The sequence below is a fragment of the Capsicum annuum genome, chromosome 1 (assembly GCF_002878395.1).
Source record: "Capsicum annuum cultivar UCD-10X-F1 chromosome 1, UCD10Xv1.1, whole genome shotgun sequence".
NCBI lineage: Eukaryota > Viridiplantae > Streptophyta > Magnoliopsida > Solanales > Solanaceae > Capsicum > Capsicum annuum.
Genome location: NC_061111.1, coordinates 252,436,120 through 252,462,658, shown reverse-complemented (window position 1 = coordinate 252,462,658; position 26,539 = coordinate 252,436,120). Strand labels below are relative to the sequence as shown.

Here is a 26,539-nt window from a genome sequence, read left to right as displayed (position 1 = left end):
GAGAGAGTTGTGCGGATGATAAACACCTCTCACTTCAAATCTTGAGGTTATGAGTTCGAGTCACCAAAAAGGCGAAAAGACGGGAGCTTCTAATGAGGGAAAAAAAACAAGAATACGACTGGTACTACGACAGACACCGACAAACCTATACTTACCTACAAACAGCAGGATGTTACTCCACCCTCAACTACCTAACGAACCCTTGACCCTAATTCGTGTCTTTTGTATCTTCTATCTAAGGTCATGTCCTCGGTACGCTGGATAGCTACGTCATGTCCTGTCTAACCACATCTGTTGAATACTTCTTTGGCTACATTTACCTCTCTTGTAACCATCCATATCCGACCTCCGCACCGGTGCATCTCTTCTTCACATGCCCAAACAATTTAAGTCTCGCTTTTCGCATTTTATCCTCTTACGAGGCCACCCCTACCTTATCCCCAGATAACCTTATTTCTAATCTTATCTCTCCCAGTGTGTCCACATATCCAACTCAGCATCGTCATTTTCGCAATATTTAACTTTGAGTATGAACATTCTCGACTGATCAATATTTTACTCCATACAATATAACCAATCTAACCACCGCTCTGTAAAACTTACCTTTTATGTTTTTTAAAAAAGGGATTACATATTAATTAATATAGCAGGCAAAGACTATCATATTATAATTTTTTATATTATATATAAGGGATTGCCACTTGCCAACCAAGATTTTGGTCACCAACAGTGTATTATGACCTTAATCAAACAAGTGATTAATTAATTATTCTAACTAGATCCTAATCTTTTTGAATATTCCATTAATTATGTGATTCTTGAACTTTATCACTTCATGTCTTTTTTTAATAGTTTCATTCATGCTATAAACAACTTTTGCCTGTGGAATTTTATATAGTGGCGGAGCCAGAACTTACAGCAAGGGGTTTACAAGTGAATATACGAACTAACTGAAGGGGTTCGACATCTACTATATATACATAAACAATAATTTTAACCATGTATATATATATATATATTATAATTTTCCATCGAAGGGGATTCGGATGAACCCCTACCTTATATGTATCTCCGCCCCTGATTTTATATATATATATTTTGGAAAATATGAAGTGGATTGAAAATCAAAAGTCTAAGGTTTAAATTTCGGTCGCGACAAAAAATATTAGTGATCTTTTTCATTTATCCAAAGCCTTGACAGACAGAGTTACTCAAGGGCGGACTTATAGCCAATTTTTTGGTACTTTGACACCCGTTAAATTTAATGCAGATTAAGTATAATTATTTAAAAAATATATAAAATTTGATATAAGATTTGAAAAAGCATCCAGTAAGCCAAGATGACAGATGGGTGCTTCAGTTTTCAGGCGGAACCTTAAAACTTTAAACGTCAACATGTGTGTTCGAACCTTCTGAGCACCCACGATCCACAAATCTTAGGTCCACTACTAGAGTTACCTGATATTTGCTGCTAACGGGAGGTGACAGGTATCTCATAAATTTATTCGAGATGTACGAAAGTTGACTCAGAGACCGCGATTATTAAAAAAAAAAAACATCTAGTACAAATCTTTCCTAGCTATTTGTGTGAATGACTTATGTTAGTCCACTAGGCATGGATTCATATCATTTGAATTTAGTACTAAAAAGTTGTTAAAGATTGAAAATGACTTTTTCTATTTTTATATGATTTTTCTTTGTGTTTACTTGAAATTTCAGCAATATCATCACCTTTGTTTTTATACCAATTTTTGGGGACCATTAACAAAAATTCCATTGTTTAATTTTTAAAATTTTTAAATTTATTTTTTATTTTTATTTTTATTTTTATTTTTTTTACAATAACAAGTTGAGGAAATTGATGTTTGTTTAGTTTGGCCATAACTTTTTTGTCATGTTCCATTTGGTCTTTGCATTAATATTCTTTGTAAATTAGCAACAACTTGTTGTTTTTTTTTTTTTCCCATTATGTGTATATATTGAAATCTTACTAAATTTTAATTCATGCCCGAAAGTATATATTGAAATCTGATTAAATTTTGATTCACGCCTGAAAGTATATATTGAAATCTGACTAAATTTTGATTTGTGCGTGGAAGTATATATTGGAATCTGATTAAATTCTGATTTGCGTCTGGAAGTATATATTGAAATCTGACTAAATTCTGATTCGCGCCTGGAAGTTCGCTCCTTTAAGTCGTGGCAGAATTAGAAAGTTGGCAAAGAGTGTGGAAATTTCTTCTTGATTATGTTAATGATGTGCAAAATTAAATATATATTCATAATAGCTACTTCCTTAGTCACAATTAACGTTACATCTTTCGGATTTTGATATTCAGCCAAGTTTTTTTTAACCATAGTTTTTTTCATTTATCTTTTAAATATCATAAATTATGAATTATTATGACTTAGAGTACTTTTTAAGTAATTTTTAAATATGTAAATTTTATTTTAAAAAATTTAAAAGTTTCATGTCCAAAATCAAGGTCAAAGTTAAATTGATGGACTTTCAGAATCTGAACTATGCCACATAAATTGAGACAGAAAAGGTAACGTTTACCTCTATGCACCACATATTTTTCCTGTAAAGATGCGCATTGAACCACCCTTCATCTAAAGTGGCTCCGCCCACATCCATAACAAATAATTTTCATATTTAGAATTTAAACATGAAATCACTAACTAAAAATTAAGAGTAAAGCATCTAGTACTCCTGAACTATGACCAAATTTGCTACAACACACTCCAACTTCACAGGGATCCTATTACCTCCGAACTCAATTTTAGTGTATTTTTATCATCCTTTTTAACTGACGTGACAACTTTGACGTGAGTCCAATTTTATGTAATAAAGTTGTCATGTCAGTATAAAAACTCAATTTTAGTGTATTTTTATCACCTTTTTAGTTGGCGTTACAACTTTGACGTGAGTCTAATTTTTATGTAGTAAAATTGCCATGTCAATATAAAAGCTCAATTTTAGTATATTTTTATCACCTTTTTTAGCTGACGTGAGTCCAATTTTTATGTAATAAAGTTGTCATGTCATTATAAAAGCTCAATTTTAGTGTATTTTTATCACCTTTTTTAGCTGACGTGACAACTTTGACGTGAGTCGAATTTTTATGTAATAAAGTTGTCATGTCAGTATAAAAGCTCAATTTTAGTGTATTTTTATCACCCTTTTTAGCTGACATGACAACTTTGACGTGAGTCTAATTTTTATGTAATAATGTTGCCATGCCAGTATAAAAGCTCAATTTTAATGTATTTTTATCACCCTTTTTAGTTGACGTTACAACTTTGACGTGAGTCCAATTTTTATGTAATAAAGTTGTCATGTCAATATAAAAGCTCAATTTTAGTATATTTTTATCACTCTTTTTAGCTGACGTGAGTCCAATTTTTATGTAATAAATTGTCATGTTAGTATAAAAGGGTGACAAAAATACGCTAAAATTGAGTTCAGCAGCGGTAATAGGACCTATGTGTATAGTAGAAACTTTGATCATAGTTTGAGCAGATACTGGATGCGTATCTCAAAAATGAATGAGTACTTATCTCAAAAATGAATGAGTACTTACCGCTCGACGACCACGATATTGCTAAGCAACTTGTATATTAAATGGTCCAAGAGAAAACATTTAAATACATATGAAACTCCAAGTAACACTTGCAAAAAAAGTTCCAACTCTTTTGTGACACATTTTTTTTCTTTGACATTCTTGGAAACAAATTATTTACTAGCATTTAGTGTTTCTTGAACTTCATTAACTTCTAAAAGTTTTCCAAGTATATTGTTTTTGTTCAAATGAAAACTAGAAGAGGAAAAAGATCAGAGGTAATGTTATTATTATTATTATTTTTAAATAAAATTAAATTGTATAGTCATTTTCTTAGTTACTTGTTTGCTTTTTTTGTTTTGGATTTAGGCATTTTGGCCTTCAATTGTCATGAAGAAATGGTTGAATATTCAGCCTAAACTTTATGATTTTAGTGAAGATGAAGTTGATACTGAAACAGAAAGTGAAGACGATGGTATGTTTTTTCTTCTTATATATATATATATATATATACATACAAAGACATTTAAGAAAAATTCTTGGATTTTGTGTCAAGTTTCTTAGTCAAACGTTTATCAGAAACAGTCTCTCTACCTTTACGTGGTAGGAGTAAGGCTGCATACATGCCACCTTTTCCAGACTCCGCTTGCGGGATCATGGTATGTTGTTGTTTCGTAGTCGAGGGGTTATTGAAAACAGTCTCTCTACATACACGAGGCAGGGGTAAGGCTGCGTACGCAACACCTTCTCCAGACTCCACTCGTGGGATTATGGTATATGTTGTTGTTTCTTAGACAAGGGGTTATTGGAAACAACCTCTCTACCTATACGAGGTCGAGGTAAGTCTGCGTACATGCCACCTTCTCCAGACTTCACTCGTGGGATTATGGTATGTTGTTGTTTCTTAGTCAAGGGGTTATTGGAAACAGTCTCTCTGCCTTTACGAGGTAGGGGTAAGGCTGCGTACGCAACACCTTCTCCAGACTTCACTCGTGGGATTATGGTATGTTGTTGTTTCTTAGCCAAGGGGTTATTGGAAACGACCTCTCTACCGGTACGAGGTAGAGGTAGGGCTGCGTACATGCCACCCTTCTCAAGACTCCCCGCGTGGGATTATGGTATGATGTTGTTTCTTAGCTGAGGGGTTATCGGAAACAGTCTGTCTACTTTTACCAAGTAGAGGTAAGACTGCATACACCCCACCTTCTCCAGACTCCACTAATGGAATTATGATATGTTGTTGTTTCTTTGTCGAGGGGTTATTGGAAACAGTCTCTCTACCTTTACGAGGTAGGGGTAAGGCTGCATACATGCCACCCTTCTCCAGACTCCACTCGTGGGATTATGGTATGTTGTTGTTTCTGAACCGAGGGGGTAAGACTGAGTACACACCACCCTTCTCAAGACTCCGCGTGTGGGATTATGATATGTTTTTTGTTTAAGTTTCTTGATTAGTTGTTTTCTTTTGGAAATTTTGTAGCTTGTTCACTTAAAGATGAAAGAGTCCATGAGGATCATTGGCACAGATCGCCAGGGAAACCTACTGATTGTCAACCTCAAACTTCAGGTACTTCTTGAAATTCTGTTTCAGCTTATTTCTTTTCTATAACGATGGTGTCTGGGCCAGCTTATGTCATCCTCGACTAGCCACCATGTACTGTTACCTTCAAGTAGCACAGACATCGAATAACTCTGGCCACCTGGACTTAGACAGACGAGAAGAAATCACCTATCATCTTTTTCCTACTTTTCGCGTTCGTGTGGTCTTACGTTTTCACATAAATACACAACTTTTTAAGTTTAAGGACTTCGAATAGATAGTTTATAGTATTGCCTTGTGGGTGTTTTGTTTCCTTTATTATCCAGCGGTTTGTTATCTCATTTTGTTATGTGCTTTTATGTTTTTGTTGTTCGTTATACTGTTATCTGTCCTGAGCTGGGGGTCTATCGGAAACAGCCTCTCTAGTTCATCTAAGGTAGTGGTATGGACTGTGTACACTTTACCCTCCCCAGACCCCGCTTTGTGAGAATACACGGAGTATCTTCTTCTTGTTGTTGTTGTGGACTACTACCAGGCGATTTATTTCCATCTGTCTAAGCCATGGCGGACAGGTACCTGATACCTATGTAAGTGAAAGGTAGCAGGTAACCGATGGAACAGTCGAAGACTCTACTACAACCATGACTTCGATTGTACTTAGTTTCATGATCATGCCCAAGTGTTGCTAAGAAGTCGAGATGCAACTGCCGTTATGCGTGGACAAACACTTAACATAGTTCGAGTGTCCTTTAGATATCTCGACTATTCTATTTTCTTTCCAAATATATGCAGCTGTTCTATGTCGACTGAGTTTTAATATCTCTTCTGTTAAAAATTTGAATTAAATTACTCAGGGAAGACTTCAACCAAGTACTCGTCTAGACACAGAAGAGGGAAATCAGAAACTCTGAGAGTTCAGTACATTAATACAAAAGAAGTGAGGTTTGGCTTTAAATTCAGTTCATTTCGATTTGGTTTTTGTGATACCGGTAACTAAGTTATAAGATTTTTGTTCCTCGGAGATTTACGTTTGTCCTGATTTTTCCTTCAGAGTTACCATAGGAACTTGGAATGTCGCTGGAAGACTTCCAGACGAGGATCTTGAAATCGATGAGTGGCTTTGTATGAATGAACCAGCTGATATGTATATCCTTGGGTATGTGTCTTATCTGTTATACTGTTGTCTGTCCTGAGCCGGGGGTCTATTGGAAACCGCCTCTCTACTTCATCTGAGGTAGTGGTATGGACTACGTACACTTTACCCCCGACCCCACTTTGTGGGAATACACTGGGTATGTTGTTGTTGTTGTTGTTGATGTGTCTTATCAATTTGGTGCTTTTCAATCCGTCCGTGTATTTCTCTTCCTCTTTGCCTTCGCCGATATGAAATCCATCCTGTCTACAGGCGGAATCATATTCTTCGAAAGGGGGTTCAATTGAATCTCCTCGTAACTACAACGAAAAACTGGATTTAGTGATGAAGTTTGTCGCAAATCTGTCGCTAAATAGCTTTTAGCTAACAGAATTTCATGATAATCTGTCGCTGAAAAGACTAGTACGGATTTTACTTGTTAATTCATTGATTCATTGTACATAGAATAGCTTTCAGATGGCGTAAACATTTTGTCAATGAGACATAACCGAGTTCAGACTTATAGCGAATTTGTTCTATCTGCTCTTCACAGCTTCCAAGAAGTAGTTCCTCTAAATGCTGGAAATGTACTGGGAGCGGAAAATAGAAGGCCGATACCAAAATGGGAGGCGATCATTCGCAGAACGTTAAATAGAATGACAGTGGAACCTGAGGCTGAGCTAAAAAGTTACAGTGCTCCACCGTCTCCGGTGTTAAGGACTTCGCCTGCAGCCGATATAATCGCTGATGTTGTAACTACTACTACTGCACTAGACATAATTGCTGAGGCGTCAATGGATACCACGTGCTTTGCCGATGATAATATGATCAACCTGAGGAAGAATTTGCAGTTAAAGAGAATATATGGCATTGATAATTGTGATAGTCGATTGGATTGGCCTGAACGTTCGCTAGATGCAACGCCTCAGGTCCTTTCTTCGACTTTTAAGTTAAGGAGAGTATTGAGCAGCCGCACTCTTGCTTTTAACAATAATGATGTTGGATTGGATGGTAGCAAGTTAAAAAGAGGGCACCAAAGCTCTGGAGACTTAGGATCGTTGTGGACGAATCAACAAGAGGAGCCTGAAGTTCTCGATTCTCTTTCTGATGGATCCGATCAATTTTCTGACGAGGAAAATGATCTCTTCGAGGAATTCATAGAGTTCGAAGATGAAAGTTCAGTTCTAAAACATTCTGTGAATTCACATCCGAGGTATATTCGTATTGTCAGCAAGCAAATGGTTGGGATATATGTATCGATTTGGGTTCGTAGGAGGTTGAGGCGGCACATAAACAACTTGCAAGTCTCCCCCGTTGGAGTCGGTCTTATGGGATACATGGGAAACAAGGTATTGCTTCAAATATCAGCATTTACGAGTATTAGAAAGTGCAATATTGCAGTTAAAAAGCACATTTGAATGTTAAATGACGTGAAGCGGCCCGATTTAATTCCCTTCGGAAATATATACCATGTAAATAGGGTACGTAAAGTAAAGTTGTCTCCGTGTGAGGTAGAGGTCAGGGGTTCAATCCGTAGAACCAACCACTGATGTTTGCGTCAGGGTAGGCTCCCTATGTCAAACTCCGCTGGTGCTGTGGTGCAGCCCTTCACCAGCTATGTTGCTCGGACTCTTCAAAAATATCATCGGGTGCGTGTTTGATCCTTCAAAAGTAGTGCATTTTGGAGGATCCGACACGGGTGCGGCAACATTTTTGGAGAGTCCAAGCAACTTAGTACACCGATAACTGCATGAACGCTGGATGCTTCATGCACTCGGCTATGCTTTGTTTGAACACGGAACCCATCTTTTACATTAAACGTAAAGCTGACTAATTCATCGGTGCTCTACAGGGATCTGTGTCTGTGAGCATGTCTCTTTTCCAGTCAAGACTATGCTTTGTTTGTTCACACTTAACGTCTGGTCAAAAGGACGGGGCAGATCAAAGGCGTAACTCTGATGTGTATGAAATTATGCGGCGTACACATTTCTCATCCGTGTTCGACACTGATGCAGATCAACCACAAACAATTCCATCTCATGAGTGAGTATAAATGAGTCATTTCTGATAGTCCGATGGCATATTCGAGTCTTTTTCCATAATTTTAATGAATGATATGGACCTCTAATAAGAAGACACGAGGCAAAGCTGTTTTTGAAAAACCACCGTTAACAAGTGATGGCATGGATGAACCTGTTTTGTAACAGTACTGGCATAAATGAGCCATTTCTGATAGTTGGATGACATATTTGAGCCTTTTCCCTTTTCATTTTTCCCAAGTATACAGTTATTGATTTGATGCTTTGACACTAATATTTCTCGTGGGACGGATGATTTTCCTAAGTATATAGTTTAGATCTGATACATTGACAGTATGAATAAGCGAAGTCGAAAAGCGTTGAACAACTTGAATGCAAGAGTTTGAAGTTCTAACAGATAATTGTGTCGTCTAGTTTTCAAATGAGACATGTATTTATACATACAAATTTATACGCGGGCCTTTAATGTAAATAGTCAGATATTCTGGTTCGGGGATTTGAATTATCGAATCAATATGTTGGATGCTGAGGTGCGGAAGCTTGTCGCCAAAAGACAATGGGATGAACTTCTCAACAACGATGAGGTAAGACTCATCACTAAGTTAATAGTACGAGCTTATATTCTGTGCACGTACTGATTATGTTTACCTACAATAATAGGTAACTCTACGTAGAAAACAAAGTAATAACCTGTTATAACGGGTCAAAAATTGCAGTAGACGTATAAAAATTCTTTGCGTTGTCAATGTATATGATTTAAGCTCTAATAGTATTCATCGCATTTGCAGCTAATCAAAGAACTCCGAGGTGGCCATGTTTTTGCTGGTTGGAAGGAAGGGTCAATTAACTTTGCACCAACATATAAATATGAGATCAACACGGATAGATATGTCGGAGAGACTCCACGAGAAGGGGAGAAGAAGAGATCGCCAGCTTGGTAAGCGAACTTTTCCTAAATGTACAAATTTCAAAATATACCGTACTGACAGCGCATAGAAATTAAATTCGTTCTGACAATGGACGTTGAAATGAGTATTTCCTAATATCGTGCAGGTGTGACCGTATACTGTGGCTAGGTAAAGGTATAAAACAGCTCTTTTACAAGCGAACCGAGTTAAGACTATCTGATCACAAGCCTGTAAGCTCAATGTTTTCGGTAGAAGTTGAAATATTCGATCACAGAAAGCTCCAGAAAGTCCTCCATGTTAACACCGCCGCTGTACATCCAGAGATCCTGCTAGATATCGAAGAGTAAGACTTAAAAGTACTTTCAAATAAGCCTTCATCGCGAATGACAGTAAGTTAGTCGGTATTAATAACACGAAAAAATTTGGTGTTTTTCAGTTAGGAATCAGAAATGAAGCATCGCGTACATATGTTCTTCTACACAGAGGTGGATTCAGGATCTAGAGTCTGTGGATTCAGAATGTCTTATACGATAAAGACACGAGACGATATCCGTATCTGTCAGATAAGCAACATACATACATATACATAGTGTGTTTAATGTTTGTGTAATCAAAAAATAGTCTTGACAAAATTTTGAGTTAATTTTCCCTTATTGTAAAGTTTTGATCTTATTGTAAAGTTTTGATCTTCCCATGTTTTTTTACTATATGGTTTTGTAAAATTATGAAATTACCTCTTGATATACATTTTGAAGTTTTACTAGAAAACTTTTTTGTGTTTGTAAAAAGCTAATTGAATAGAAATAGTGTTCCATTCATTAACTCATGAAATGCAGTTTTCTTTACTATCTAGCGGTGTGATAGCCCTTGTTGTTGGTTGTTTGTGTTAGAGTTGTGACCCGAATTTTGTTGTTCCTCCCCTGAAAGTTTCGCGGTGTGACCCATGTTTGTGATTTTCAATGGGGTCTCGGGCCAATAGGCCCGATCTCGGAGCCTACCACTGATCCCGACGGGGTGCGAGGGCCAAACCCCCGCAGTATGGACCTTTATGTCTTGGGCCTAGGACTTATTTGTACGCACATACTATATAAGTGCAATTAGTGGGTCGGTTTTGATTATTCAGAAATTACGTCATTCTCCACATTGTACTCCTCTCCTTTGATAGTGAAATTCCTCTACCTCCGCCCGTGGTTTTTTTCCACAAGGGTTTCCACGTAAAACTTGTGTGTTGTTCTTGTTTTTCTTTTACTTGTGGTTTGCTTAGTCTGTCCGAATCTTAACAGTTTGCTTTTATGTTTCTTGTTTGTTATATTTGTTATCTGTCCCAAGTCGGGGATCCATCAGAAACAACCTCTCTACTTCATCGGAGGTAGTGGTATAGACTGCGTACACTTTACCCTTCCCAGACCTCACTTTGTGGGAATACACTGGATATGTTGTTGTTGTTGTTGTCGTTGTTGTGTTGGTGGAAAGTAAATGGCAAGATAATTTTATTCAATTTTTAGTTCCTAAGAAACAAAAAAGATAATAAAGCGCATAGCGAAGAGAAGAGGGAATAGCTCGGATAGTAAGTGTCCTCTCCCCCTCCAATCCGAAAGTTGTGAATTTGAGTCACCAAGAGAACATCCTGAATCCAACCGTTGCATGTTCCTCCTTTCACTACACCATCACTTCGACTAACTTTCATATTTTTCAAAAAATGAAGTAATATAAGTTGTATTTCCTCGGTATTAACAAGGAGGGGGGGGGGAGGGGGGTTAAAGTATACGTAGTTCATACCACTACCTCAGATGAAGTAGAGAGGTTGTTTTCAATATACCCCCGGCTAAGGACAGCTAACGGTATAACAAACAAAATAACATAAAAGCAAACAACAAGAAGCGATATCACACCGCTAGATAATAGTAGGGAAGAGTGCTTCGTTTGTATCTGTGTCTGTAGTTCCTCGATATCAATAATGTGAGTGAAATACATTTTCAAAAACTTGGTTGATCTTTCCCCTAGTTTGAATCTCGGGAAGTAAAAAAGAGCTAAAGGGCCCGGGGAAGGGCCCCACCACAAGGGTGTATTTACGCAGTCTCACCTTGCATTTCTGCCGGAGGCTTTTTCCAAGGTGTTAATATACTATCATACATAAAATGAAGTTTTTTAAGGTATGTACATATTCAAGTTAGATTGACTTAGATGTGCAGTGTTTTCCATCTAAGTTGCTCGGACTCTTCAAAAATGTCTGCGGGTGCACATTGGATCCTCCAAAAATAGTGTATTTTTGAAGGATCCGACACGGTTGCGGAAACATTTTTGGAGAGTCCAAGCAACTTAGCTTTCCATTACTAGACTATGCTGTTGATATATCCACTGAAATTCTGCACTTTTGTTGAAGTTTTTGAGTTTTTTGGTACACGAAGAGCGCGATCATTGTATTAGAGAAATGCGAGAATAGTATAGACTGTCTCGCAATTGATGGCTATCTGAACAACAACGTAACATATCCAGCGAAATCCCACAAAGACCTTAGCTTACCCCTACCTCGTGGGGGTACAACGGCTGTTTCCAAAAGACCCTCGGCTAAAGTGAAGTAAATCAACGTAGTAATGAAAAGGAAAACATGACAGCTAATAGAAAAGCAATGCGGAGGATATATGCAAGGAACAGTCGCATGAGCAAAGTAGTGCAATCACCAAAGGTGATGGGTGCGAATCAGATCCTTCAAAGTAATGCAGTTTTGGAGGATCCGATACAGGTGCAGCAACAACATGTTTGGAGAGTCCGAGCAGCGTAGTCTTCTACAATGTGGGGTCGGAAATCTGATTTTCCATGGCTGAAGTCTAGTTCAAGTTCCTTCTTAGATGCTGGCATATTGTACACAGCCTTACCTCGCATTTCTGCGAGAGACTGTTTTCACCGCTTGAGCCCGCGACTACCTTCTGGTCACATGACAACAACTTTACTGGTTATTCTTGAATCCCTCTTCGGATAGTCATATATTTTACAACTAGTAAATGATGAACTAGAAGTGGAGCCTTGGAGTAACCGGTAAAGTTTCTGCTATGTGATCAGAAGATCGCGGGTTCAAGCTTTAGAAACAGCATCTGACAGAAATGCAAGGTAAGGTTGCGTACAATACACCCTCGTGGTGGGGCTCTTCCCCGGACCCTGCACTTAGCGGGAGCTTTAGTGCACCGGATTGCCTTTTTTCTTTAGTAAATGATGAAGTAATGTTCTTCGCGGAACTAATTTTGTGAGGAAAACGCGTTGAGCTCTGAATTGCATACGAAGTTAATGAGATCTTTTAATACATGGAGTTTTCGGGTACAACAGTACTTTTCGACAGTTTCTTTGATACAGGATAAACCAACCAATTTACATGTCAATCCAGAATGCTTGTCAAATTTAGAACTAATATGACAGAACCAACAAATGCAGTTACAACGAGAAAACGATGGACCTAGAAGTTGAGAGTAGTCCAGCTCCCGGGAGAATTTCGCAGCACTGGGAGGAAATCCGAGTACCAGTCATAAACTCTACACAAAATGTTGTGGTGAATGCACGTCTTCCTCTTATTCATATGGTTTTGGTAAAACATGCCTACGTTATGATTCATATCAGGTACGCGTTAGACTTCAAACTTGTCCTCTTCCTCGAGTTCCTGTATCTTTTCGCTATGCTTAATATTCTTGTACCACTTAGCACATGCAATGTACGCAGCCAAATCTATTAGCGTCAAACCAGCTAACAGGAAATAGAATCTGTCTAAATGACCTTTGTTAAGGTTTCCCGGTATCCATCCAGGCATGTTGTCAGTTGCTGATATTTTCATTACTATGCTTACGAGAAAGCTACTCACGTAGTTCCCCAATGATATCGATGTCATGCATAGTGCACTTCCGAAGCTTTTGAGTCCATCAGGCGCTTGCGCGTTGAAGAACTCTAGTTGTGCTACGTACATGAATACTTCCGAAGCTCCTATAAAAGCATATTGAGGGACTTGCCAGAAGATGTTAAGAGAGCTTGAGCCTTCACAGTGTTTGCAATCGTTACTAGCATACTTTAGCCTGTAGCACTCGACGATTCCTGCTGAAAGCATAGCCATCACTGCTATGACTAGTCCGATACCCATCCGTTGAAGTTCAGTTAGTCCGGCATCATCATCCTTGCACTTCTTAAACCTTTTGACTAGCGGATAAAGAACTCTGCGGTTGAGAAATATGACGCCTGCTACGCTAAGGATGTCAAAGGTAGACATGCTTGCTGCTGGAATCCTGAAGTTTGCTATCGTAGTTTTCATCGCATCACCTTGCTCGACAAAGAGCGAGGCCATTTGCGTGAAAACTACAGAGTAGATAATCGTACATAGCCAAATTGGAAGCAGCCTCAATATGCATTTAACTTCCTCAACTTGTGAAATAGGGCAGATACGCCACGGGTTGTGAACGCTCTTCTCCTTGCTGTCGAGTTCCTTTGATGTCACCACTGCTGCTCTGTCCAAGAATCTGCAACATGAAAAAATCCAGCTTAGCTCATTATACAACGGAAGCTAGAGCGTCCTGTCACGTAGTTTAGTGCATTTCTACTTACTTGAAGCCATGAGTGTGTAGCATTTTTCGACCACCAGTTGTGTCATCGTCGACTTCCCCTTGATAGAAGTCGTCTTCATTTTCTGGTGTCTCGACTTTACACTTCTTTGTTGCAGCAACTAGAACTTGAGCAAACCTGGAAAGAGGGTTGCCACTAGACGCGAAGTGTCTGTACCTAGCAGTGCCTCCGAGAAAGAGCACCAACGCTGCAAAGGCAGATGCAGCGGACGCCCAAAAGCCAAGAGCCCACTTACCCTCATCCTCAAAGTAGTCTAGAATGGTGTTGGAGAAGAGTGATCCAAGGTTCATGAACAGATAGAAGTAGCTAAAGAAGGCTACTTTAGATGAACACTCACTCGGATGCTGCTCGTCGAACTGATCAGCTCCGAATGTAGCAATATTCGGCTGATAACCACCATATCCTAAGGCAATCATGTACACAGAGATGTAGAATAAACCAACCTCCATGGTTGAATGTTCTCCACATAGCGTCGTTCGATTTCCGCAACCTTTAGGTTTCACCAAGTAAAGTTGTGATGCTAATGCCAACAATGACAGGCCCTGTAAATGAAGTTTCAAACTTAGTAATACCAAGATTAATAGGAATACAACAACATACCCAGTGTATTTCCACATAGTGGGGTCTGGGGAGGGTAGAGTGTAGAGTGTACGCAGAGTCGCAGACCATACCACTACCTCAGGTGAAGTAGAGAGGTTGTTTCCGATAGGACCCCGGCTTAGGACCGATAATCATAATAGGAATGGAGATTATAAATACATTAGGTGATTACTTCTTATTTGCTCAAGTACTATGCTTGTAAAAGGTAGTACATACTTGGTGGGATAATCAAGGTGCGCACATGCTGGCTTGAACATCATCGTTATGAAAAATATAGGAATAGAATTTGTGCAAAATAAATTGTAGCAATATTAAATCTTCTTGATTGTGAATTTATGTGGTAGTGTGTTCTACAAAGTTTTTCAATATCTGGTATCAAAGGGTGTGGACTACTGGTCAATGAAGTGGTTTAAGAATCATGACGTCTCATGTTCAAATCTCATCGGACACACAAACACTAGGTGATTTCTTCCCCTCATTCAAGCCTTGATGGATAGAGTTATTTGATCAGTATCCGTGCTGGTGGAAGCCTTGGTAGGTAAAAGCTCCCGGCTTGTGCCGATGGGAGGTAGCAGGTACTCTATGAAACTAGTCGAGGCGCGCACAAACTAATCCGGACATCACGATTATAACAAAAGATACTTTTTCAATCATGACGTCTCATGTTCAAATCTCATCAGAGACACAGTCACTAGGTGATTTCTTCCCATCGTTCAAGCTTAGTTAGCAGGTACTCTATGAAACTAGTCGAGGCACGCACAAACTGACCCGGACATCACGATTATTACAAAAGATACTTTTTCAACATCTAGATAAGTATGATGGGAGATAGTTGATATACTTACAGTTACATATATGACTTGGAAAATGGCACAAGTTTTGAATCTTCCCCAATAAGAATCACTAAGAAAAGCACCAACAAGTGAGCAAATATATACAGTGCCTGTCCATTTGCTCACACTATTAGCAGCATCAGCATTGTTTTCTTTCAACACCCTTGTTAAGAACAACACCAAATTCACTCCAACTCCAAAAAATGCAAGAGTTGCTAAAGCTTGATTCACTACATAAATCAAATATACAAAACCAAAATGTCAATAAAAGAAGAAGAAAAAGTTTTTTTTTTTTTTTAAAAAAAAAGTAAATACAAAAATATCAATTAATTATGTATCTTCACTAGATGTACCGGGGAGCTAATTATGTATCTCGACAGAATCAAAATTGAAAAAAATATATCGGAAGTTAATTATGTATCTTTATTATACAAGAAAAAAATGTATCTTCGTTGGATATATTATGTATCTCAACAGACTCAATCTCTCTCTCTATCTATCTATCTCTCTCCCTCTCTCTCTCTCTATATATAGAGTGGCTGAGCCACATTGAATTTAGGGGATTTATTCATCGGAAATATTTTATTTATATATAATAGATGTTGAACTCCTTCCATTGTACTTCTGAACTCCCTCAATGAAAATTCATATATATATATATATATATATATATTTGAATGTATATGAAAAGGATAAAAAAGTTGGGGATAAGTGATGGTCCATATCATATAATATAGTGACCCACCCAACCACACAACAAAGACCAAGTAGTAGTATAGTTTTAGTCATCAAAGATGACGTTTATAACCCCACCACATTTTAATTAATTAATTTCCTAGGTATGTGTCAATTATGTCTTTTCCTAATAGTGCTTCCTTTTTTCATCACTTCACTATCAATTTTTTGTCTTCCACAACAAAGAATTTTGCTATTCTACACAATTCCTTATGACCTTTTTATTTATTTTTTTATTTTTCAAGTTATTCACGGCCGCCAGCCGTGAGGCTAATCCTCTGTTCCACTGTTAGCACACTAAGCGGTAGAAAATTGGCCACAGAGTTTTCTCCATTCACCGGAGGTGGGGATCGAACTCCCAACGTCTTGCTTAAGGAGTGAGGTGCTGAACCACCACACCAACTCTTGTGATTTCCTTATGACCTTATTACGATAGCGTATTAGGGAAAATGCTCTGTTTCTATCCTGAATTATATATGAAATTGCTGAGATATACCCAAACTTTAAAAGGGTCTCATTATTCCTTGAGCTAATTAAAACTATATATTTTGCAACCTTAGTACCTACGTAGTATATCAGTGAATCAACACATTGAAGGTCCACGTATGTGCCACGTAGGCACTAAGGTCGCCAAAAATACTATTTTAATTAGTCTAGGGGGTAATAGGACCCTCCTAAAGTTCGGGTATGTCAGCAATTTCGTATATAGTTTAGGATGAAAATAATACATTTTCTCAATTATTTATAAACGATGTCAATATTTAAAGAAGGTGAATAAATAAATATTTTCTTCGCTTCGTATTAATTGGTGGTCTTTCTTTTTATACGTGTAAATACTTATAAAACGAATTAACTGCAAGACTAATATGAACAAAATTTAATTATTACATTCTTAATTTAATAAGGTGACAACTAATATGGGAGGAAGAGAGTAAATTACTATTCCAATTTTGTCTTCAATAGCGTATTTTTATAAGCAATATTGATTTTTAAAGAAATGAATAAATGAATAAAAAAATATTCTTTATTACAATTTGACGTCTTTTGTTTTTTGTATTTGTATCTATTTTTTATTTTTTTTAATTTTCTATATATACATATTTATGAAAAATCAGATGAAATAGTGTCAAGTCAATTTTTTTTTTGTTACTGGAATAGGTGAATATTTATTTTTTTTATAATCAATTTTGAGAGTCAAATGACTTTTCTAAAAAAAAAAAATTATTCAATATTATTACAGTAATTTGTTGTAAAGTTTTGAACTCGTGAGGTGCATTGAATTTATTTATTTATCTTTCTATAACTCATAAATTTCTAATGGTTAGTAGTGCACGATTCGAAACTCAAATAAATAATGCACTTTGTATTACACTTATTTTTTCCCCCCTTATATTACACTTTGTATGTTGCAAAGTTTATATATTTAACATGCGCTTAATCTATATATCACATGTTATCAGGATAAACCCTAATGACAAAAAATCTTTATACATACTTATTTTTCTTTGACCAACAAATCTAAATTATCGTATTTGAAACTTAGATATATATTGAATCTTTTTCTTTATTTATCAAATTATTATCTACTATAAACTTGAAACTTCATTATTCTCTCTAGAGTGAAGCATCTAATATCTCCTGAAATATGACCAAATTTGTCACGATATACTCCAATTTTACGGGGGTCTTATTACTCCTTAAACTCAATTTTAGCGCATTTTTGTCATCATTTGTGCTGATGTGGCACTTTCTTGTCAACTTTTTTAACCGACATGACATCTTTGATGTGGCCTCATTTTATGTAATAAAGGTGTCACGTCAGCATAAAAAGGTGTCAAAAATGCAATAAAAATGAGTTCAGAAGAGTAATAAAACTCCGCAAAGTTGAAATGCCTAGTAGCAAATTTGATTATAGTTCAAGAAGAAGATACTGAATGCTTATCTCTTCCGTCTAATTCACATATCACATGTTACACTATCATATACTATACTTGGGGGCCAATGATATGTGTACTATTTTATAGGCCAAGTATTTTGACACATGTCTTATTTTGGTGCATATTTTATTTTACTTTTTTGCTTTTTCTTACTCTTGTCATTTTCTAGTTTACAGACATATGATAGCTGGCTTCACTAATATTCTAGAATTATGATGATATTTTTTTTTTCTTTTTTTCCCACAAACCACAAAAAAAAAAAAAAAATTGCAAAAAATTGATTGGAATAAGCAAAGAATTGCATATTAGTATACATAAAAAAAAATGTTAAAAATCAGTTTTAACTCTATTTTAAAAAGTTAGTTTAAGGGAAAAAGAGATTATCCAAAATCAGATAAAAAAACTAAAATTTATGCGAGATTTTAACATATCATACGCATTTCAGATTGTACATTTTCTGCGTGGACTAATATAAGATAGGAAATTCAATATTACTATAAATAGTCCAGCATGTGCAATATGTCTAATAAACGTTTTTCTTTTAATAATTGTGGTGTTTGAGTCAACTTTCGCACGCTTCTGTTAAATTTATGAAATACCTGTCACCTCCCACCGCAACAGATATCAGATATCTCTGTCCACTAGGTTTAATTTATTTACTCAGGACCAAGTTTAAAAATTGAATATTATACTCATTTTAAAAACTAGTGCAAATAGAAAAAGATTATTTAATATAATAAACTTAATTAATTAGTTGATGTGGATGCTGACAGTATATACCATGTATATACATGATATACTAATTTTTAATGATGATATATACAACTCAAAAGAAAGATAAGTAGATGCAAATATCACTACTACTTTATGTCCTTTTCATCTTTTTGTTCTTTTCAAAAATTATAAATAAATGCATTTTATTTTTTTATAATATGATCAATAATTTTAAAGAAGAAAAGCTTACAAAGTATCATAATTCCAGCCACCCATTTCCCACTTGTTTCTCTTATTGCTGGATTTCCTTTCAAATCAATACTTCCATCCTTGGTGCACTCGATATCTTCCCCTTTCAATTTCACCTAATTAAAAAAAAAAAAATTAAAATAAATAGATAAATAAATTTAATGTAAAAAATAGTTTTTATTACAATCAGGTAAACTAAAAGATAACTATAAGTAAGTATTTATAAGTATTTATTTATTACAACATACGTAATTTGCAATGTAAATTCTTTTGTCAATATATATAAGTTAAATTCAGTCATATATATACATGTAGTTCTTTGTGTGAGAAAACATTTCCTTGAAAAAATAGATATATAACACATTATATAATTCTTTTGTCAGTATATATAAGTTAAATTCGTCATATATATATATATATATATATATATATATATATATATATATATATTTCTTTGCATGAGAAAACATTTACTTGAAAAAATAGATATATAACACATCATCTATTTACTCTTTTTGTCTTCAAGAATCAAATATTAGTAAATGATAGGGCACTAGAACTATGAAAAACTAATTAAAGTTATTCACTCTTTTTGGTTAAATAACTCACAAAAAATATATATATTTTGATAATCTAGATGTTGAATATAATATTACGAACCTCTTTGGAGAGTTCCAAACAAGCCATTGACATAATGACTCAAATTATTTGCTTAAAATAATATTTGGTATATTAATGAGTTTTTTTCAATGGTGGAAATTGAGAGAAGAAACCAAGAAAAGAAAAGTGTTTGTGAGTAAAATTGCAAGTGAATGAAACTATATATAGAAGTTAGGAAGAGTACTTAAGTGGAAGGTAGGGAAAAAATAATAATTTTTAAAATTAGGAGGAAAAAAAAAAAGAATTAATAGGGACAAGACCAATTATTATTTAAATTATTTTGATGTTTTTGGATGCAAGCAAATGGGATATTGGGACTGCTTACTTTTTATCTGTGATCGAACATATCATATTACCTAATATTTGATATCATATTACCACTCTACTCCTCTCCATGTAAGTTTCGGAGTCGAGTCCTGAGTATGATTTTATCGATCGATCTGATAGATAATATTTTACTTCAAAGTAGGATATTTCTATATGAATCAAATTAATTTGACTCCAAAGCAACTATAGAACAAACATTAGATGAAAATGCAAATGAAAAAAAAGAGTAAAACATCTAGTACCCCTGAACTATGACCAAATTTGCTATGATACACTCCAACTTCACGGGGGTCTATTACCTTCTAAAACTAAATTTTAGCATATTTTTGTCATTTTTTTAGCTGATGTGACACCTTTTATCAACCTTTAATTTTTAGCTGACGTAACACCTTTGACGTAGGCCCAATTTTATGAAATAAAGGGGTTATGTCAGCACAAAAGGGTGACAAAAATGTGCGAATATTGAGTTCAGGGGTAATAGGACTCTTGTGAAGTTGGAGTGTGTCGTAACAACTTTGGTGATAGTTCGGCAGGGAAGGGATACTGGGTGCTTATCTCGAAAAAAAATAATATTATGGGTTGCCGCCAAAGATTGTGTTTGAAATTAATGATACGTGCTTCTCGATTCTTGATAAAAAGTCGTGATTTTGAGCTTCTGGGTATGGATCGCTTTTGGCAGAAAACGATTTACCTCTTAATAGGATGTCTTGGTGCGAAATTAGATTAGTCGCGTTCTAAAACAGATACAAAACTATCGTATAGAAAATTAAAAAAAGACTAATATTGAGGGTTACCACTCTACTCCTCTCTTCATAAGTCTTGTAATCGAATCCTGAGTATGATTATATCGATCTGATAGAGAATGTGTTACTTCAAAGTAGGATATTTTTATATGAATCGAATTAATTTAACTCCAAGTTAAGTACTGAACAGACATCAGATGAAAGATCAAATAAAAAAATAATAATATTGTGGCTTGCCACCAAAGATTGTGTTTGAAATGATAAGTGCTTCTTGATTCTTAATAAAAAGTCTTGATTTTGAGCTTCTGGGTATGGATCGCTTTTGGCAGAAAACGATTTACCTATTAATAGGGCGTCTTGGCGCGAAATTAAATTAGTCGATTTCTAAAACAGACTAATATTGAGGGTCACCACTCTACTCCTCTCTCCATAACTAAGTCTCGTAATTGAGTCCTGAGAATGATTATATCGATTTGATAGAAAATGTTTTACTTCAAAGTAGAATATTTCTGTATGAATCAAATTAATCTGACTCCAAAGCATGTACAGAACAAACATTAGATGAAAAAAAAAATGAAAGAAAAAACTAATATTGTGTGTTGCCACGAAAGATTGTGTTTGAAATGATAAGTGCTTCTCGATTCTTCATAAAAAGTCTTGGTTTTGAGCTTCTGGGTATGGATCGTTTTGGCGGGAAATGTTCTACCTCTTAATAGGACGTCTTGACACGAATTTAGATTAGTCGAACCCGCATTCAAATCCCAACAAAGACCAAAAACACTAGGTGATTCTTCCCATCTGTCCTAGGCTTGGTGGACAAAGTTACATGGTATTTGTTGCTGGTATGAGGTGATAGGTATCCCATGAATTTAGTCGAGGTGTGTGGAAGCTATCTCGAACACCATGCTTATAAAAAGAAACTAAATTAGTCGAGTCCTAAAACAGATACCAAACTATCATACTAGGTGATTCTTTCCATCTGTATAGCCTTGGTGGACAGAGTTACATGGTATCTATTGCTGATGCGAGGTGGCAGGTATCCCGTAAATTTAGTCGAGATACACAAAAACTTAACTCGAACAACACAGTTATAAAAAAAAATTAGATTAGTCGAATCCTAAAACAGATACCAAACTGTTATATGGGAAATTATTATTTTAAAAAAAAAAAAATATATTGATGGGTCCCACTTGAATGTCCTTTGTTATTCTCTCAATTGGTTGAGTGGAATTGATTTGACACATGAAACACTTTAGTGTGAAGCTCTGTTGAGTGTTAGAATAATTTTGAAATAGACTTTGATTTTGACACTTTTATTAACCTTATTTGCTTTACCTAAATTATTATACTTACTATTTATTTCCTTTTATATCTTCCCAAAAATTACTTATATATTTCTAGTTTTATCAAATGTTCAATCATTAGTTTGTGTTTGAGATGATAAGTATATAAATTGATTATCAAGAGAGTACATCTCAATTATTTTATGATTGATAAAGCTTATTGTGTATTATATATAATATAATGAATGCTTGCTCTTTAAATAATTTCATAGTTTTATGATGTTAATATCTTTATATGAAAATTGATTAGTACCTTGATAAAAAAAAAGTAGATAATTACATTGTCAATGCATATAATTTAAACTCGAATATTTTCTTACCTAAGTGTGTTGATTAATTAGGCCAAGTTGATTTTGTTTTCGATTTACCATTCGATATTTGATATTCACTGACCTGATTAATTCGAATTCATTCGTTAAATAGTAAAGCGTTTACTATAAAAAAGGATTCTATTTTCAGAACTTAAACCCGAGAATCCCTCACTCATTCTAATATATATATATATACTAAGTTGCTCGTACTCTCCAACAATATTACCGCACTCATGTTGAATCTTTCAAAAATGCACTACTTTTGAAAGATACGACACGCACCCCATGACATTTTTTAAGAGTCCGCGCAACATAGTATGTATGTATATATATGCTCTCCAAAAATGTTGTCACACTCGTATCGGATCCTTAAAAAATACACTACTTTTGAGGGATACCACATGCACCTCATGACATTTTTGAAGAGTCCGAGCAACATAGTATGTATGTATATATATGCTCTCCAAAAATGTTGTCGCACTCGTATCGAATCCTTAAAAAATGCACTACTTTTGAAGGATACGACATGCACTCCATGACATTTTTGAAGAGTCCGAGCAACATAGTATATATATATATATATATATATATATATATTTTAACTATTTGTTAAAATATCTTCCACAAACTCCAAAGCCAAAAACAGTTCCCACCTCGCAGTTAAATCAAATAGTAATAAAGTAAGTACTGTGATTTTAGCCACACAAAAGTTTTTGAATCACTTTATTTTATCCTTTTTTCAGTAGAGTTAGAATTCGTTCGTGACTCGAGCACGTATTACGATTTTAGCTTTGGGTTAGTAATAAACGTTTGCAAAATAAATAAATAACGTACGATAATTACCAAATAAATTAAATAAGATAGAGATCTAGGCACGAATTTGTAACGGTGGTCGAGTATTATATTAGTCCGATGCTTAAGAACTAAGCTAAAGATATTTTATTGCTTAAAGAGTAAAGATGAGCAAAAATCAGATCTGTTATAATGGGGGAGGGGGCGTCTATTTATAGGGTATAGACGTTGCCTTTCGGCCAATGGGATAGTGTTATTCTCTGAGCCCATAATATCGCGTCCAATGACCCTTAGCTACTTGTCGTTGAACCGTTAGGGGATGTCAGCCTATTACTACGTGTATGAAGCGATACATCCAAGAGTCGCTTGTGCACTTGAATAATCTGACGCATCGTCCTCTTTGTCGTTCTGTTGTACGCAGTCGCTGATACTCTCGGGTCACTTCTATTTTTTGCTCGAGTGACCATTTCCTTGTGTCGGGCTTGTTCTCGAGATAACGCCTTCGCGGGCCGGGCCGTATCATACCCGACCTGACTCTTCGCAATCCTAAGTCATTTTACCCCATACAACAACGACGACAACAACAACAACACACGCACAAGAATTTTTTTTTTTTATAATCGTGGTGTTCACGTTTGTTTTTGCGCACCTCAATTGAATTCACGGAATATCAATCATCTCCCACCATCAAAAGATATCAGATAATTCTACCCACCGAAACGAAATTTAATCAATTGGAAAGAAATCACCTCACTATTTTAAATTTTGTTGGTTTAATTATAGTACATGTTAGCTTCTTCTTTTTTTTTCACTAGGTAATTACATATCAAGTACAATGAACTTCTCATAGAGGTGTCCATCAATTATTCCTAAATTAATTAAGTCATAGTGCATAATTATTTCATTTTGCTTTTAAAAATTATGTTCCCTTTTCAAACACTCTCAATTTGATTATATAAGTTGGTCCACTTTTTTTAAAATGTTATTGACCATGTGTGGATTATGATAGAAAATTTTGTGGCAAATAATTTATTTTTATTTTTATTTTTTATTTAGTGTTTTCTTCAACATGAAACATAGAGAGAGACAAAGAACATTATATGGTGGAAAAGTTAGGTAGTAGTAATTCAGAAGAAAATAAGAAAAGTTAAATTAGGATTTGTTATTTTTTAGGTAGCAAAAGAACAGTAATAACTTTTGACTTTTCACAGCTGGTGACTGGATTCATTGTGTCAAATATTGTGCCTATTGGAAATGTTGGAAATATAGAAAATGTTTTTTGTATTTTTAATTTTTCAATTATTTAATAGTAAATGCTCTGTTTTCCATCCTAAATTATACACAAAATTATTGAGACACACCCGAACTTTAGGAGGTCTTATTACTCCTGGACTAATTAAAATCGTATTTTCGACAAACTTAGTGCCTATGTGGCACATCAGTGAATCAACACACTGAAGGTCAACGTAGACACTAAGTTTTTCAAAAATACGATTTTAATTAGCCCAGGGGTAATAGGATCCTCCTAAAGTTTGGCTGTGTCTCAGCAATTTCGTGTATAATTTAAGGTAGAAACAGTGTATTTTCTTATTATTTAAAGCAATTTTTATGGATATTAGGATCTTCTCGTAACAACCTTCACTATGATAGAAATCGATACAGAATTTAAGAAGGCTTTGAGTCGGGGGTTTGTTGAAAACTGTGTCGGACTCAAGATTTAGGGATTGTGGGTGTTCGTGAGGTTCGAACACGTAATTGACGCTTAAAGTATTAAGGTTCCGCCTGAAAACCAGAGCACTCAGCTATCTTTTTGGATTTCCGGGTGTTTTTTCAAAGCTTATACCAATTTTTTATACTTTTTCTAATATAATTAATTATTATACCTAATCTGCGTCGGATTTAACGAGTGCTCGAACACCCAAAACATGTATATAGGTCTGCCCCTGGTTGGAAACAACCTCTCCACCAACTCCGAGGCAGTGGTACGACTGTGAACGCTCTATCCTCCACAGACTCAACTTTATTGCAATATACTGGATATGTTGTCGTTGTAGTTGTTGTTCTTCGAGCAATACGGAATAGACTAATCACCAAATTGCGTTGGAATAGATTATTTGTAGAATACGATCAATCAGTGGCGGATTCAGGATTTAAAGATTGTGAATTTCCAAGAGATTCAAACACATATATTGATCCCCAAAGCCTTTAAGGTTACCTCCGCCTAGAAATTAAAACACCGAACTATCTTCTTGATTTAATCAGTGTTTTTATAAATCTTATACCAACTTTTATACATTTCTTATATAATTGTACCTAATCTGGTAAATTTAACGAATGTCAGAGCAGCACGAAATAGGCCATAGGTCCGCCCCCGCATCAATATATAAAGGATAGCATATTGCATTAAAATTTCCGCTACGTATAGAGTTAGGAAAAAATAGACTAAACCACAAAAATTTACTACACGCACTCGACCAATATATATTAACTCAATATTCATGTGTTCTATATATGGCTTTTCCCTCCTTGAATGGTTACAATCGAAGAAAGAATAATTAATTAAATGGAATTGTGGAAAAGCTATCATTAATTACAACTTTGTTCTAACAAATTAAAGATAAGTTAAATTATGAGTAATTTATAATATATAGTTGATATAAGAGGCAAAATCTTCTAAGTATGTCAGGCAAATAAATTTTTATGTGTTTGTAAAAAGCACTTCTTCAAAATAATTTTTTGATATAATAACTTGAAAAATAGCATAATAAGTTGTCAGAGATAACCATCCAGTACCCTCTTGAACTCTGATTAAAGTTGCAACGACGCACTTTAATTTTACATGGGTCCTATTATCCCCTGAACTCAATTTTAACGTATTTTTGTCATCCTTTTATGCTGACATGACAACTTTATTACATAAAAATAAGACTCACGTCAAAGGTGCCACGTCAGCTAAAAAGAGTACAAAATGCACTAAAATTGAGTTCAGGGGTAATAGTGCTTTGTGAAATTGGAGCGTGTCATAACAAATTTGATCATAATTCAATGGTACTAGATGCTTTACTCAGGTTGTTATAATCAATTAAGAGATAAGCATTCAGTATCCCTCGAACTAACTATGAGTTGCTACGACACACTCCAACTTTACAGGGATAGCATATTTTTATCCCTCTTTTGTGCTGACATGACACATTTATTACATAAAATGGGCTCTATATCAAAGGAGTCACGTAAGCTAAAAAGGTTGACAAAAGATGCTACGTTAACACAAAAAGGTGACAAAAATATGTTAAAATTGAGTTTGGGTGGATAATAGGATCCCCGTAAAGTTAGAGTGTATCGTAACATCTTTATTCTTATTTCAAGGAGAAACTCGATGCTTATCTCTCTATAAATTAAAGTATGAATATCTTTTTCAATGTGTTGTAATATGAAAGCGAGCTTAACTTTTTTTTTTTTTTTTTATATATTTATTCGATGTTTGATATTTATGTTAGAGTATAATTAATTAGAATTT

General features: G+C 35.3%; 2 protein-coding genes across 2 annotated transcripts; one reads left to right on the top strand and one right to left on the bottom strand.

Annotated features, from left to right (window-relative positions):
• Positions 1-3,649: 3,649 nt before the first annotated feature.
• LOC107850851 (type I inositol polyphosphate 5-phosphatase 2) lies at positions 3,650-10,030 on the top strand. Its single transcript, XM_016695638.2, has 11 exons — positions 3,650-3,841; positions 3,933-4,038; positions 5,044-5,130; positions 5,958-6,045; positions 6,155-6,259; positions 6,789-7,584; positions 8,088-8,278; positions 8,750-8,858; positions 9,063-9,211; positions 9,328-9,525; positions 9,619-10,030. The coding sequence occupies exons 1-11, from the start codon at positions 3,812-3,814 to the stop codon at positions 9,620-9,622; spliced, it is 1,863 nt and encodes a 620-aa protein (XP_016551124.1). The 5' UTR covers positions 3,650-3,811; the 3' UTR covers positions 9,623-10,030.
• Positions 10,031-12,449: 2,419 nt separating this feature from the next.
• On the bottom strand, positions 12,450-19,662 carry LOC107850844 (protein NRT1/ PTR FAMILY 7.3). Its single transcript, XM_016695629.2, has 5 exons — positions 19,507-19,662; positions 18,848-18,962; positions 15,224-15,441; positions 13,761-14,320; positions 12,450-13,675 (listed from the first exon to the last, which is right to left on the bottom strand). Exons 1-5 carry the CDS (start codon positions 19,537-19,539, stop codon positions 12,799-12,801), a joined length of 1,803 nt encoding a protein of 600 aa, XP_016551115.2. The 5' UTR covers positions 19,540-19,662; the 3' UTR covers positions 12,450-12,798.
• Between the last annotated feature and the right edge of the window lie 6,877 nt (positions 19,663-26,539).